General features: G+C 45.0%; 1 protein-coding gene across 8 annotated transcripts in view; it reads right to left on the reverse strand.

Annotated features, from left to right (window-relative positions):
- The window catches only part of MORN1 (MORN repeat containing 1), a 235,182-nt gene that overhangs the window by 54,356 nt on the left and 165,620 nt on the right, over window positions 1-15,206 (reverse strand). For all 8 annotated transcript variants that reach the window (XR_014171296.1, XM_081923661.1, XM_081923669.1 and 5 more), the window contains exon 14: window positions 9,158-9,192. Coding sequence is in view for 7 of the 8 variants with exons in the window: in XM_081923661.1 (XP_081779787.1) it covers window positions 9,158-9,192 (35 nt within the window). In the remaining variant the exon portion in view is untranslated. The remainder of the gene's footprint in view (window positions 1-9,157; window positions 9,193-15,206) is intronic.

The following is a 15,206-nucleotide window of genomic DNA, read 5'->3' on the forward strand; positions in this document are numbered from 1 at the left end:
TCAGGGCTGATGTGTAGCTACTCAAACCTTCAGCTCCCTCCACAGATTTTTGATGGGATTAAGGTCTGGAGACTGGCTATGCCACTCCAGGACCTTAATGTGCTTCTTTCTGAGCCACTCCTTTGTTGCCTTGGCTGTGTGTTTTGGGTCAATGTCATGCTTGAATACCCACCCTCGACCCATTTTCAATGCCCTGGCTGAGGGAAGGAGGTGCTCACCCAAGATTTGGCAATACATGGTCCCAGTCATCGTCCCTTCAATGCAGTGAAGGTTTCCTGTCCCCTTAGCAGAAAAACACCCCCAAAGCATAATATGTCCCCCTCCATGTTTGACGATGGGGATGGTGTTCTTGGGGTCATAGGCAGCATTCCTCCTCCTCCAAGCACAGTGAGTTGAGTTGATGCCAAAGAGCTCAGGTTTGGCCTCATCTGACCACAACACTTTCACCCAGTTCTCCTCTGGGTCATTCAGATGTGCATTGGCAAACTGCAGACGGGCCTGTACATGTGCTGTCTTGAGCAAGGGGACCTTGTGGGCTTTGCAAGACCTCAGTCCTTCATGGCGTAGTGTGTTACCAACTGTTTTCATGGTGACTATGGTCCCAGCTGCCCTGAGATCATTGACAAGTTCTGGGCTGCTTCATCACCGTTCTCATGATCATTGCAACTCCACAAGATAAGATCTTGCATGGAGCCCCAGACCGAGGGAGGTTGACAGTTATTTTGTGTTTCTTCCATTTGCGAATTATTGCACCAGCTGTTGTCACCTTCTCACCAAGCTGCTTGGCAATAGTCTTGTAGCCCAATCCAGCCTTGTACAGGTCAACAATCTTGTCCCTGACATCCTTGGACAGCTTTTTGGTCTTGGTCATGGTGGCTACTTTGGAATCTGCTGGAGTGATTGCTTCTGTCGACAGGTGTCTTTTGTACAGGTACTGTAACGAGCTGGGATTACAGGTAAGACTTATCCCGTACAACAGGTGCTTCTAATCTCAGCTCATTACATACAGTGAAGATACCAGGTAGCCTGATATCTGGCTGGTTGATAGGGGATCAAATACTTATTTCACTCATTATAATGCACATCAATCTCTGACTTTTGTCTTCAGGGTTTCCTGGGGTTTTCCTGTTGTTATTCTGTCTCTCACAGCTACAATAAACCTACCATTAAAATTATGGACTGGTCATTTCTTCATCAGTTGGCAAATGGGCAAATTTAGCAGGGGTTCAAATACTTCCCCCCTTCACTGCATCTGTCCAAATTCCTGCTACTTCCATCTTTGCAGCAGCTTTTTAATTAGATCTACAGTGGTACCTCAGGTCAAGTACTTAAGTCCAGAGGTCCGTACTTAACCTGAAACTGTTCTTAACCTGAAGCACCACTTTAGCTAATGGGGCCTCCCGTTGCTGCCGCACTGCTGGGACATGATTTCTGTTCTCATCCTGAAGCAAAGTACTTAACCCGAGGTTATATTTCTGGGTAAGCAGCGGAGTCTGTAACCTGAAGCGTATGTAACCTGAGGTACCACTGTATATGCAATAAATCCACATCCCATTCCATGCAAAGTGACACCATACCCAGAGGTTGTGAGGGATCAAATATCTGGGCTTTTGTTTTCAAATATGATGCCAAACACCCCTTTTTCTAGGGGCCCCTGACCCTTACACACCACCATTACACACCAGCTGGAATTGTTTTGGGAGACTGCAGGGGTAGGGAAACCTTGTTCAACCTGAGGGGCACATCTCCTTCTGGACAACCTTCTGAGGGCCACATGCCAGTGGAGCATGTGAAGCAGCCAAATTTACTTTTGTTCAGGGGGCTAGTTTCTACACACATCCCAACTAGGACACATTCCAACTAAGTAAGTTTTGTAACTTTTTTTTTTTTGACACATTCCAAGTAACTAAGTTTTGGTGCAAAACAGGGCCAGTGGTTGGTGTGGCCTGGGGAAGAGTTCTAAGGGCCAGACAGAGAGGCCTATAGAACAACTTGGCCCCTGGACCTGAGGTTCCCCATCCCTGCCATAGTGCATCATCATCATCCTTTATGTTTGAAAGGTAGACGTGGTGCTGGTGTGACCCAACTTGGGGCAGGCTGGAACTCCATCTGCTCCATCTGGTGGATTAACATCCCAAATGGCTACTGCAAAAAGATCAGGATTTAAACCTTCTGGAGCACTAAGGGAGTAAATGGTGGCCACCACAAGGGAAAAAATTGTAGAAAATATTAAACAAAATGGCCGTCTTGTTGAATATTTTCTACAATTTTTTCCCTTGTGGTGGCCGCCATTTTACTGGCGCAAAAATACAACAGAACATTATCAGAAATGAGGGAGAAATTTTGTCTCCGGTCTAGTGTTTAGTAACTATGCAGGTGAACTGGATGAGGAGGCGAGGTTGAGGTGTGAGAGAGAAAGAGAAATAAATAAATTCTGTATTGCAAAGGAAAATTCAAGGGTTAAAGGCTTCCTGGCAGCTGTTTTACTTGGAATTAGGCTTTGTAGCTGCACCCAACAGAAAAATAGCAGCTTAGGTGGCATTAACAAAAAATTCCCCATAGTAAATGTGTAATTAATTAGCCTTCCCACCTCTCTCCCCACCCCCAACTGAGCTAAGATTCACATAATCAGACCCTTGAGACCTGCCTCCCCCTTCCTATCAAAGTCAGGCAGCAATTCAAAGCCAAATTAATCATTCAGCAAGTAGGTGTAATGCTGCCATTTACATGATTTAAAAGCTGGAGCAGCCGCCCCAAGGCTTGTGCAGGAGAAGAAGTTTAAAGGTCAAAGCAAGGCTGAGAAAACAGATTTTAGTATTATTGAAAAAAGAAAAAGAGAGGGGGGAAAGTTCTGATAGAGATCATCAGCAGAACAGCTGGAATCTGAATACCTTTTCTGATTGTGTGCCTGCGGTATCAGCAGGCATTAATCTAGACAAGTATCAATGGAAGCTGGCCTATTAGGGCAAGTGGGGCTCTGCCCTGCCAACCTCAGTCTTCCCTCAGCCAGCCTCCACCAGCCTCCCTTCTTATGAAGCCAGTCCAAAGGATGCGATTGGCTGGTAGCTTTCTCCTCCATCTTGCCGTCGCCATCTTGCCCCTTGTAGAACTCAGGAGGGAAGAGGGTGGGGACAAAACTAGAATTAGTTGGCTCTGCCTGTCATTGGCTCTGTTTCTGCCTGCACTTGGGCAGATTAATTACACATTTACTATGGGGATATTTTTTTTAATGCCACCTAAGCTGCTTCTGCTCCCACAGTCCCGATGGGCAGCAGCCATCACTGGTCAGTGGTCCTACCTTGCAACTCATCAGAGCTCAACCAGGTAACACATGAAGATGAAAATACCTCTCTGAGGACATGTGGAACATATTTTGCCAGCTCCCACAAATCCAGGAATAGGAAGGAGCAATTTAACCCCCATACCTTCACTTTCAAGAATTCTATACACTTGTTATGGGTAGCATTTCATCTTTCTTTATCTTGCCCTTTGTTGTGGAATGCTATGTGGAATGCTAAATGTAGAAAAACAGAAATGTTTGTTTTACAGTCCGAGAACCTAGCATGGGAAGTAAGTCACTACATAAATGTGTCATACTGCCACATGGGTTCTGGACTCAAGTTCTAGGTACATCATTCTGTGTTCTAGGTTCATCATCCAATGGCATATTCACACCTCAAAGCCAAATGAGTTACAGCCAAAGTAGACCCGACTGTGATAGGCATGGAATTATATTATATGTTTAGCTCACTCATTGGCTTTTTTTATTACACAAGGGCTGAGCTGTGAAATGTTTTTGGACCGCTATTTTATTGGATCAGTTTTATTGGGATGAGATGTTTTCATTTTATGTACAAGAACTGCTTTTGGCAGGGCTTTCCCCTGAAAGGTGGCCTATAAATATTATAAAATGAATAAAATTATAAAGCAGGGTAGGGGTCCTTCAGTAAAAGAAGGGAGCATTTGGGGCCTTCCCTGCATTCATCTCTCATGCCCTATTTCAGTACAGGACCCCAGGTCAAGGAGCCAAATGTGGCCCTCCAAGCCACTCTATCTGGCCCTCAGAACTCACCACAGGGCACAACGCTCACTGACACTGCTTTGCACCACAAGTGTTTTTGCCTGGCTGGAATATGCCCTTGAACTCCTGATAATGCCTCTTGCTTCCCAGGATGGCAGCTAGAGTGGGGTGTGTGTGCAAGTGTGTGTTGAAACAAGTCTAGTACACAAGGGTAAAATTCAGATTTGCTGCTCCACCCACCTTTGCCTCTAGTCCCACCCACCACTGCCATGTGGCCCCCAGAAGGTTGTCCAGAAGGAAATGTGGCCCTCAGGCTGAAAAAAGTTTCTACCTCTCCCCTATCTTCTCAGTCATTTTTGTTGTTGTTGTTCCTGACTCACTTCCAGTATTGGAGGTGGTAACAGAAAAAACAAATGCAACTAGTTAATGAGGTGGTTAAAATCCCAGTTCAATCTACTGGCTTTGGCCTTTGAGGACCTAATGTTGTGGGATGAGGACTTAGGAAGCTGTGTTATACAGAATGAGGCTAATGGTCCATCTAGCTTAGTATTGTCTACAGTGACTGGCAGTGACTTTCCATGGTTTCAGGCATACCTACAGATGCCCTTGGGGACTGAACCCGTGACCTTTCACAATGGAAGCCTGTACTTTGTTGTTGAGCTACAGCTCTTCTATGTACCTTTTCAGCCTGTGGCCACTGATGACCAACCTCTTTTTGAGCTCAGTGAATGTTTTACACCATCTCTCTCTCCCATAGTTCACACCTTTGAAGCTGATCTCATGACTCCCAATTAGCTTTTCCCATAATCACCAGAGCTAGTCCACTTTCTCCAAAAGTATCCACAATTCCCTTGGACAGGCATTGTCACCTTTATCCCTGAACCTCAAGGAATGCTCACCATCTTCTACGTATTCCTTGCACCAGCTGAGCAGTGGAAGGATCAGCCCCCATCGCTAACAATCTTCTTCTTTCCCAAGCTGAGACTCCTTTTATTCATTCTGTCTTTATGAAGCGATCCATCAACGTGCTGTCATAACAAGTTGTTTGCCAATTTGAAACCCAACAGTTTGCCTCGTGTAAGTGTTAAAAATTGTCATCTTGGCAGTTTTCATGCATACAAAAGTGAGATTTTTCCCCACCTCCACCCCTCAATTTGCTTCCGCAGTGCAGCAAGTCAGGGTTGGGCCGACTTCAGGCTTGTTCAATTTACTTTGTCTTCCACTGTAACCCCGGGTTCTACCAACCAGAGTCAAGTGCAAAGAAGGCAACGGGTTGTATTCAACTAAATTTTACTAGACCCACTTGAATTAATGGTCCTGTCCATTAATTTCAGTGGATGTACTCTGAGGAGGGATGCGGGTGGCGCTGTGGGTTAAACCACAGAGCCTAGGACTTGCCATCAGAAGGTCGGCGGTTCGAATCCCCGTGACGGGGTGAGCTCCCGTTGCTCGGTCTCAGCTCCTGCCAACCTAGCAGTTCGAAAGCACGTCAAAGTGCAAGTAGATAAATAGGTACCACTCCGGTGGGAAGGTAAACGGCGTTTCCGTGCGCTGCTCTGGTTTGCCAGAAGCGGCTTAGTCATGCTGGCCACATGACCCGGAAGCTGTACGCCGGCTCCCTCGGCCAGTAAAGCGAGATGAGCGCCACAACCCGAGAGTCGGTCATGACTGGACCTAATGGTGAGGGGTCCCTTTACCCTTACATTTACTCTGAGGAGGGCTAACACTGGATGCAACTCACACAGTTAGAACAGGTGTGGGAACCTTAGAATTGGAGGCCCTCTCCATTTGGTCCTTGGGGTTTTCCACAAGCCCCTCACCTCCCCAGATCACAGCAATCCCTCTCTCACTCAGATTCTTCCTATGGGTCACCAAAAGAGGAGAACTCAGGCTTCAAGGACACTGTAGAACCTGACACAGAGGTTACCTTCCTCGCTTGAAAGCCTGCCCACCCCCAAAGGTGTAGGCAGTGTTTTAGGGCTGAAGGCTCTCAAGGCTGTTCACATAAAAATAACAACATAATTCCAAGGAAATGCAATCCTACTGAAACAGCAGTAAACATAATTCCAAATGCCAGCACCACACTCTTATAAAATTCGCTGAATAGCTTAAAAGAAGCAATATAAAGCCAACATTTTAGAAAGAGCAGCCATAAAATACATTTAAAAAACTTAAAATAAAAACCAGCATAGCTTCTTCACTAAAATCATACTGGAAGAAGGGTGTTTTCAGAGCCTATTTAGAAGTCATGTGTGTGAGTTCCACAGGTATGGGACCAACACCCAAAAGGCCCTGTTTCTGGTGCCTACCTAGCAGATTGATTTTAAAAGCCAGTGCAGGAAGACAGTCTATGAGGCCAATCATAAGGCCTGGGCAGGTGTATATGGGTAAAAGTGGTTCTTCAAATAACCTGAACACCCACAAACCATTTAGGGTTTTAAATAGTAACACTAATGTGGGCAGAGATATAGTAAAATACATACTAATAAATAATAAAGAGATTCAGTATGGGACACCAATTACAGCAAAGGCTTCTCTTTCCTTGCCTGTCCTGCAACCAAGATTCAGTCTTCTCCCTGAATCATGATATAGCCTTCATACAGAGGGATCCTCACAGCCTCCTTTATATCCAGCTAGCCCTGATCATCCTTAAAATTCTATCTACTTCTGATATCTCTCTGTAGGTCAGTAGTAGGCTGGGTCATGTGGGGTGACTGTAGGTCAGGTGACCAGCTGCTCAGTCACTTAGCACAACTTTAGGTCTGCCACTGACACAACAGCACCACGTACACTTTCTTCAGTGTTAAGATGGTGGCCTTTTATTTATGTGAACTAGGATGGACATTTGCTACAACCTCCAATGAATCAGGTTACATTGTGGAGGGCATCTCTCAACAGTCTACATTCTGCTTAGCTGTGATTCTTGCATTGCAAGAGGGTGGGCTAGATGACCCTTGGGAGAGATCCTTTTCAACTCCTTAATTCTGCGCCTAAGAACTTCTATTTGACATACAAATTTTATTACTGCGCAGTTCTTCAGATATTCTCTTATATGAACTTTTGTAATGTGACTCCAAATGCCATTGCAAACAATACTCTGATGTACTTTGTCTATATTGTTCTGTTTTCTAAAACTAAATAAAAGTCATTTACTAAGAGTCTACATGAAGTAGTAGGCACAATCCAAAGAACATTAAGCTCTTTGCTCTCTTGTTGCTCTCGTTAGCTCTTTTCTAACAAGAGCAACGAGGGAGCAAAGAGCTCAAACACGTGCTTAAGTAATTCCCAATGGGTTAGAGCCAGACTAAGGGTTGTAGCCAACTAACTTTTACTCTGAGTAGACCCACTGAAATTAATGGACCAAATTTAGTCATGTTCATTAATTGCAATGAACTCATAAACCTTTGTCCAGGGACGCAGGTGGCGCTGTGGGTTAAAGCCTCAGCGCCTAGGACTTGCCGATCGAAAGGTCGGCGGTTCGAATCCCTGCGGTGGGGTGCGCTCCCGCTGCTCGGTCCCAGCGCCTGCCAACCTAACAGTTCGAAAGCACCTCCGGGTGCAAGTAGATAAATAGGGACCGCTTACCAGCGGGAAGGTAAACGGTGTTTCTGTGTGCGGCTCTGGCTCGCCAGAGCAGCGATGTCACGCTGGCCACGTGACCCGGAAGTGTCTCCGGACAGCGCTGGCCCCTGGCCTCTTAAGTGAGATGGGCGCACAACCCCAGAGTCTGTCAAGACTGGCCCGTACGGGCAGGGGTACCTTTACCTTTACCTTTACCATAAACCTTTGAGGAGGACTAACATGAGATACAACCCTAAGTTAGCTCACTTAGGTTTAGCTGAAATCAGTTAGGCTTAAATCATGGCTCATTTCTACCACTGATTTCAACAGGTCCCAAGTTCAACTAGCTTAGGGCTGTCTCTAAGTTCTACTCAAAGTATTATTTGTTTTAAATTTATTTCATGTCTTTCACCTAAGGTCCCAGGGCGGGTTGCAGCAACACAACATTAAAAGCAATTTAAAACAACTTACAACCAAAAAAAACCCTGCTTCTAAAATATACACCTCAAGCCAGGGCAAAGAGGTGTGTCTTTAGCAGCCTCCAGAAGCTGTATAACGAAAGAGCCAGACACACCAAGCCAATGAAATTAATGGACCGAAGTTAGTTGTGTCCATTAATTTCAGTGGGTCTACTTTTACTAGTGGTATATACATTATTACATATTTGTTCATTGCTTTTTACAAAATGTCCCCAAAACACAGAGCACCATGCACGTTTAAAATCCAAAATGCCATAGAGTAAACAGAAAGTAAAACATAAGAATATGAAAACTGTGTATCCACCAACAAAAATAATACATACCAACATTAGTCCTACTCACTGAGATCACCCAGAGGAGTGCTTTTAGCTGCCCCCTCCATTTCACAGATTGGGGCCAGATTTGCCTCAGCCACAAGCAAGGCATTTAGCATTGCCCATCCCATGCTGCAGAACACTCTTCCAGCAGAGATGCGGCAGGCACCCTCACGCTTGACTTTCAGGCATCTCTTGAATACATTTTTTTGTGCTGACAGGCCTTTGCAACTGCTTAAATTTTTGATTAGTCACCTGAGTGATTATCTGCATTTATTTTAAGTGATGTTGTGTGTTTGAGTCTATACCCCTCTTTGGTATGTTTTAGCCTATGACAGTACAGAAATACTTTTTTTATAAACAAATAAACAAACTTGTTGGTTACGTCCCTTATAGTGCAATCCTGACCATGTCAAATCAGAGGTAAGCGCTAGAGAATTCAGTGGGGCTCACTCCCAGGTAAGTGGGGTTAGTACTGCAACTTTTGGCTTCATCCAGCCCACTGAAGTGAACAAGATAAAAACATACCAAGCCCAGCAGATTCTATGCCAAGGTTGCATATTTGCCATGCTAAAAAGCAACAGCAACAAGAAAAAGAGGAAGAAACATTTTCTTCAGAAACACTTGTTCTCTAAGGGATGGGTGGGGGTTGAGGGTAGAATTTCCCTTTTTTATTTGACAGTATCTGTGGGTTTCTTTGAAGCGTATATTTTTTGATCTCCAGAGTGCACTTATAGACAATTTTAATAATTTACAAACATAAAATGTAATAGAGACCTTACCTGTGATATACAGAGAACACCCATCCTGTCTGCATCTGAAAATTTAAAACAATAAAAGAAAAAATATTTCTGAAAGGTTTTTAGTAACTCAGCCCACAATCCCTGCACTTTAAAAATTTTATCAGCCCTGGAAGCAACTTACTAGTGAGGTGCTCAAATTAGCAGGGGGGAGGTGTGTGTGTGTCCTTCCTTAACACAATTCACAAGCCCCACCTCCAACTCCCTCCAGTTTTAGGGAAATAATTCCCCTTGTAGATTTTTTAAAAAACAATAAGGAGGCCCTCCCTGCTCTGCCCTCCCACTGTCCCCCATTGTAATTCAAGTTGCCAGTCCTCAGTATTGTAGCTGAAAACCCCCCAAACTGCTTTTAGCCGTGCTTGGAATACAGTGGTACCTCGGGTTAAGTACTTAATTCGTTCCGGAGGTCCATTTGTAACCTGAAACTATTCTTAACCTCCTGTGCCACCGGAGCCTGATTTCTGTTCTTATCCTGAAGCAAAGTTCTTAACCTGAAGCACTATTTCTGGGTTAGTGGAGTGTGTAACCTGAAGTGTATGTAACCCGAGGTACCACTGTAGTGCTGAATAATTCCTTCTGAGAATCAGTGATAAAAAAGAAACAACCTTATGGCTTTATGGCATGGGGAACTAATATAGTACTCATCAAGATGTAAAAATGGATTTCTTTCTTTGAACAAAGAACAGCTGATCTTGGGAGCTGGTTGCTAGATGATGTGCTACTAGCCAATGGAATTGCAACATAGATGGAAGGTAGTTAATAGCCTCAAATGTTTCCAATCTTCTTGCTAAATGGGTTCCAGAGCATAAGTCAGCTAAAGCCAGCGGATGGGACTTGGAAAATTCTATTTCAGGTTTGCACTGTTGTGATTGTGAACTTGTATGTAAAGCTGCCAGAGATGGTTGCTATACAAAGATGGCTGGTTGCTATACAAATATGGTATACTTGAGATTAATGGATTCCTCAATAAATACCCCCCACCCCAGTCATTTCAAATCTCATGATTTGAAGTAGCATCACAAGAATGTCAGCAACTTTCAACACAGACAAGAAAAATTGTAGCTCTCAAACAGGCAGGGAGGAAGAGATAATGATAAAATACAAGTGTATCCTGCAAGAAAATGTTCCTGGCCATTGCTTGCAGTCACAATGGCTGCATTCCAGTTCTACTGTTGGAAGCAATGTGTTTTTGAATACCAGTTGATGGGAATCCACAAGTGGGAAATGGAGCTGTTAGGTCCTGCTTTCAGGCTTCTCATAATGGGCATCTGGTTGGCCATTGTGAGAACATGATGTTGGTCTAGATGGGCCAGTGGCCTAACCCAGCAGGGCTCTCCGTATATTCTTATTCACTGTACCCTTGTTGCATAGCTTTAAAAAGTGGTCAGACAAATTTATAGAGGAGATGGATGGCAAAGGCTACTAGTCATGATGGTTGTACTGTATCTTGCTTCTGCTGTTGGAGGGCAGTACGATACCAAACACCAGTTATTAGGAATCACAACCTGTTGTGCTCAGGTCCCGCTTGCAGTCTTCCCATGGCATCTGGTTGGCCACTGTCAGAACAGAATTCTGGCCTAGATGGGCCCTCAGCCTGATCCATTGAAGCTTTTCACATATTCTTAACCTATCTACTATATATTATAGAAAGTGGTTTGTCTGCTCATTCTGCATTTGGACACATCTTAAGATATCATAACTGAATTTTTAATGATGGCTCCCACGATCAAAGAGAAGATTTCCATCTATATTTGGATACAACTGATTGTTATTTTGAATCAAGATGGCAGCCTGGCCCTTTGAAACCTGTACTGATTTCAAAACTGTACTGGTTCTATTTAGGTTTTTTAAGAATTATTAAGCGGGCATGAGACTGCTAGTGTATCATACCTCCCCTCCAACAAGATATGGCAAGTCTGTGCTATCACCATCTTCTGACATCACGAACGGCGAATTTGTGACATCACCAAACCCCCTGCTTCTCAGTCTTTTGAGTCACAGGAGATCCTATCCACCATAAGTAGGTCGTAAATGACACAGACCCATTTATCTATGATAGAATAAAAATAATCGCAGAAAGATCGACAGACATCTTATGAGACCAATTTATCCCACCCCCCTTTCCTTTTTGCACTTCTGCCAACCGAGTAGGTGTTAAGGAAATATGGCGTGGATGTTCTATTTTCCGAGCCATAGCATCAGTCATGAGGAAAAACGATTCCTCACAAAAAGCTTGCATTCGCCAGATGTACCAAAGACTACGTATCGCCACATCACAGGACAAAATGATCTTCTGCCAAGGGCCCTGATAAGCCTATCTTTTGAAATGCTGCCCACTGGCGAGAACAAACTCTCTGAATGGCGATGATCTGCTCTCTTCTAGAACAACCCCTCCACACAAACACACACACACACTTTTAAGTGATTCATTTACTCCCACACACTCTTCACTTCAGCTGCTTTTGTTTTCCTCAGCAGCGCAATGTGTCTAATACATGGTAAAACGCGCCGTGCCAAACGTCAGCTCTGTGAGCTGTTGGGAACACACACGAATGTCAAGGTAATGACGTCGACAGCGAGGCAGAAGAGCTCAAGAAGGCCTCTCACATTCAGCTTGGCTGGCCTTGCAGGCTGAAAAGGACCCAACCAACGTGCCTCATTCTTCTTCCCTTCCCCTCCCAACCAACCCTCTGAATACCTGGTCTTGGCCTTCCTACTTCCATGGCCGCCTTTTGTTTACCTCAGTCATCCCCTGTGTGTCTATTCATGCTCAAGTTGTGGAATGTTCTCCCAAGTAAGTTTTCCTTTTAAACCCACCACCTTTTGCCGTGTTGTGGTGCTGGGGTGCTTTCATTCACCCCTCCCCATCTCCCTGCTTTCCTCCTCTCTTTCCTATTAGCTATTTGTGTGGAAAAACAAGCAATTTATGTTCCACCTGCTCATAAACACAATAATAAAGAGAGAGAAAGGGAGAAAGGGAACAAACTGTTTTTCAGCGCAGCCACTGCCTTAGCAACCGATTAAAGCGTGTGCGGGAAGAAGAATGGAGAGTTTCAGGGTGAGAGGGAGTGCCCTTTACCGCCTCAGAAATCTCCAGGGGCTACATTCTGCCTTTAATTACATTTCCTGGAACCCTTCAAGGCTGCAAGAGTTGGTGGGTTTGCAAAGTGGAGCTCGTAATAGCAGGCCACAGAAGCAGCCCCGTGTGGAGACGGCAGTGGAGGAAAAACAAGTTGGGTGTGGGTGAGCCGGAGGGGGGAGCAAGCCAGCAAAACCAAGGATTGTTAGATTGAGGAAGTTGAGAACTGCATGACAAAAAAGAAGAAGAAGCAGGGGGGGGGGGCCTCTCAAAGGGGCCTGTCTGTGTGAAGTTGTCCCCTGGGGGTTGGTGGTGTAGGTGAAAAGGGGCCACAATGTGGCAAAAGTTCCTGGCTTTGATGTGGCACACCACCACTTTCCCAACACAAGCTCCCAAACTATGCAGAGGAGCTGGAACTCACCCTTGTTCTCTTAGAATGGCAATGGTGCCCACCTGAGAGGTGCCAGAACAGAGTTCCTGTGAGCTCCAGCTAGAAAAAAGCCCTGGAGCAGATTAATGGATGAGAATAATATATATTTTTTAATGACTGGATGAAACACCTTCTGATTTCATCACGAGAAAGTGCTTTCAAGATGAAACTTTTTTTTAAAAACAGCCTTTCAAAAATGGAGAAAAACACTCCCTCATGGTTACTTTAGGAAGCTTCCTCGTACTGAATCAGAGCATTGGTCTGTCCAGCTCAGTACTGCCTACACTGACTGGCAGTGGCTCTTCAGTGTTTCAGGCAAGGGAATCTCTCAGACCCACCTGGAGATGTCAGCATTGAAAAAGGGGCCGTCTGCTTGCAAAGCAGATGCTCTACCACTGTAGCACAGCCCTTCCCCTCTTGCAGCCTGTCCTCTGAGCTTAAACAGTGTGCTGACCTCTTCAGTAAAACATTTGGGTTTCCTTGAGCAGAGTCTACTGTATCTGAGGTTGGGAGCCAAGACACTGGGTATATGCTGCTTAGAATACCCTCAGACACATGTACATGTTTCTAAATGGTGCATTTCCACAAAAGGTTCCTAATAGGTGCATGGCATCATTATATACTTTAGTCACTAGGTGGCATTGGCCATTGTTGTATAGGGGTGGAGTCAACATTTTCCTGTGCCTGTTCTGCTCTTGTGTGAGAGAGATGTAAGGTGTGTTCACAAGTTGCACTCAGCAGGTGTACATTAGCTGAGCTCCACACAAATATTCACAGGCAACATTCAGTGAGTGTGCAGTCTGTGTACACAAATAGTTGACCTGTACAAGTCAACAAGTGTACACCTCTGCCCACAGACACTTGTACATGTGCAGGGACATCTTGAAACTTTGTTCAGTGTGACATTTGGACATGCCTAAATTAAAAGGTATGCAACCTCTCTTTAAGCGCCAGGCAAAAACTTTCCTCTATAACAGGTATCCCCAAACTCGGCCCTCCAGCTGTTTTAGGCCTACAACTCCCATCATCTCTAGCTAACAGGGCCAGTGGTCAGGGATGATGGGAATTGTAGTCCCAAAACATCTGGAGGCCAAGTTTGGGGATGCCTGCCTTTGGCCTTTAACTAAAGGCTTATCCACACTCCCACTTGTACGTTGTCTAGAAAGCATGGGTCCAAGCATTTTTCTGCTTGACCCACACGGGTCAGAGTGGTTTTTCCCTTGTCCCACTTCTTTCCAAGGGAAAACCTGCTTTTTTAATGATAGATTGGAACAAATGGCAATCTGGGGAAACCCAAACTGCCACTTGTCTGATTGAGCCCTGAAGAGCAGTTTTCCCCAGAGGAAAGAAGCAGAACCAGGCGATGTGTGGATAAGCCCAAACTGTGGCCTTTTAGAAGTGGGGGGATGTGTCCCCCCCTGGTTCTAATGTATCAATCTGAGGGGGTTATCTGGTTGGTTTTAAGTATGGGTTGTCCTGGGCAAGATAAAGTTACCAATAAATTCTATTAATAATAATAATAATAATAATTTCTGGGAATATGTATAGAAGTCACACCTGTGTGAATTTCACTAGGGTGTGTGTGTGTTTGACGTCTGCCTCTTGCGTGGGAATGTGCTGTACACCAACAGATTGGCAGCACAAGATGTCACTACTTGAGCAAGCTCCTGCTGAAACTAGAAATCTTCCCGTGACATAGCCAGTAATATAAAAGGAAATGGAACTGAATAAAATAGCCTAGGTTGAAAAAAAAGGGGGGGACAAAAACAAAACAAAATGCAAGAGTCCAGATCTGCTGGCTCAGAACAGGACACAGAACTCCAGGCAAAAAATAAAATAAAATCTGTTTTCTGCCTCTGCAATAGCCACCTGGTGGGAGTGGCAGAATGCCTACTCTGATGGACAGGAGGACTGTCTCACAAGGAAAGGGAGAGAGATGTCACAAGGCAGCGGGCAGCCCACATGCCTCAGTAAGTGCCATGTTTCTGGAGGAAGTCCCTTCTCTGACGCACCGGCACCACCTGTCTCTTTATACCCAGTGGCATCTGTTGGCATTTTTTGGTCTGCCAATTCAATAATATCACGGTGGTTGGAGGGAGGGAGGGGAGAAAGGAAAGACGCTACATTCCGGAGTTCGCAAGGGATGCCAGAGGGACAGGTTGTATTGCGGTGGGGGCCAGAACCATATTTTTAAAAGGACTGGTGAGTGACGTGCATGTGCGTTTATACCAGTGTTATGAAGCCCTGCACAGATGCCTTTCTGGACTGACTTGTATGACATACATCCCAACTAGGCCCTCTTAACTGGGAAAGGCCAATCAAGATCTCCCCTTACCTGGAAGCATGCCTTAATTGCACACCTGGGCGGGTCAGGACCAGGCACTCAAGGCAAGATCCACCCCCCCATGAATGTTATCTAGTTACCTCCTTTGCACCTCTGAATCTTTCTCCAGAAAGGGTAGCTGAAATAGCCAGGAAACAGAGGACAATGCAAGACTATAGGAAGCTGATTTACACTGAGC

This window comes from Podarcis melisellensis (genome assembly GCF_964234715.1).
Source record: "Podarcis melisellensis genome assembly, chromosome: 8".
NCBI classification, from domain to species: Eukaryota; Metazoa; Chordata; class Lepidosauria; order Squamata; family Lacertidae; genus Podarcis; species Podarcis melisellensis.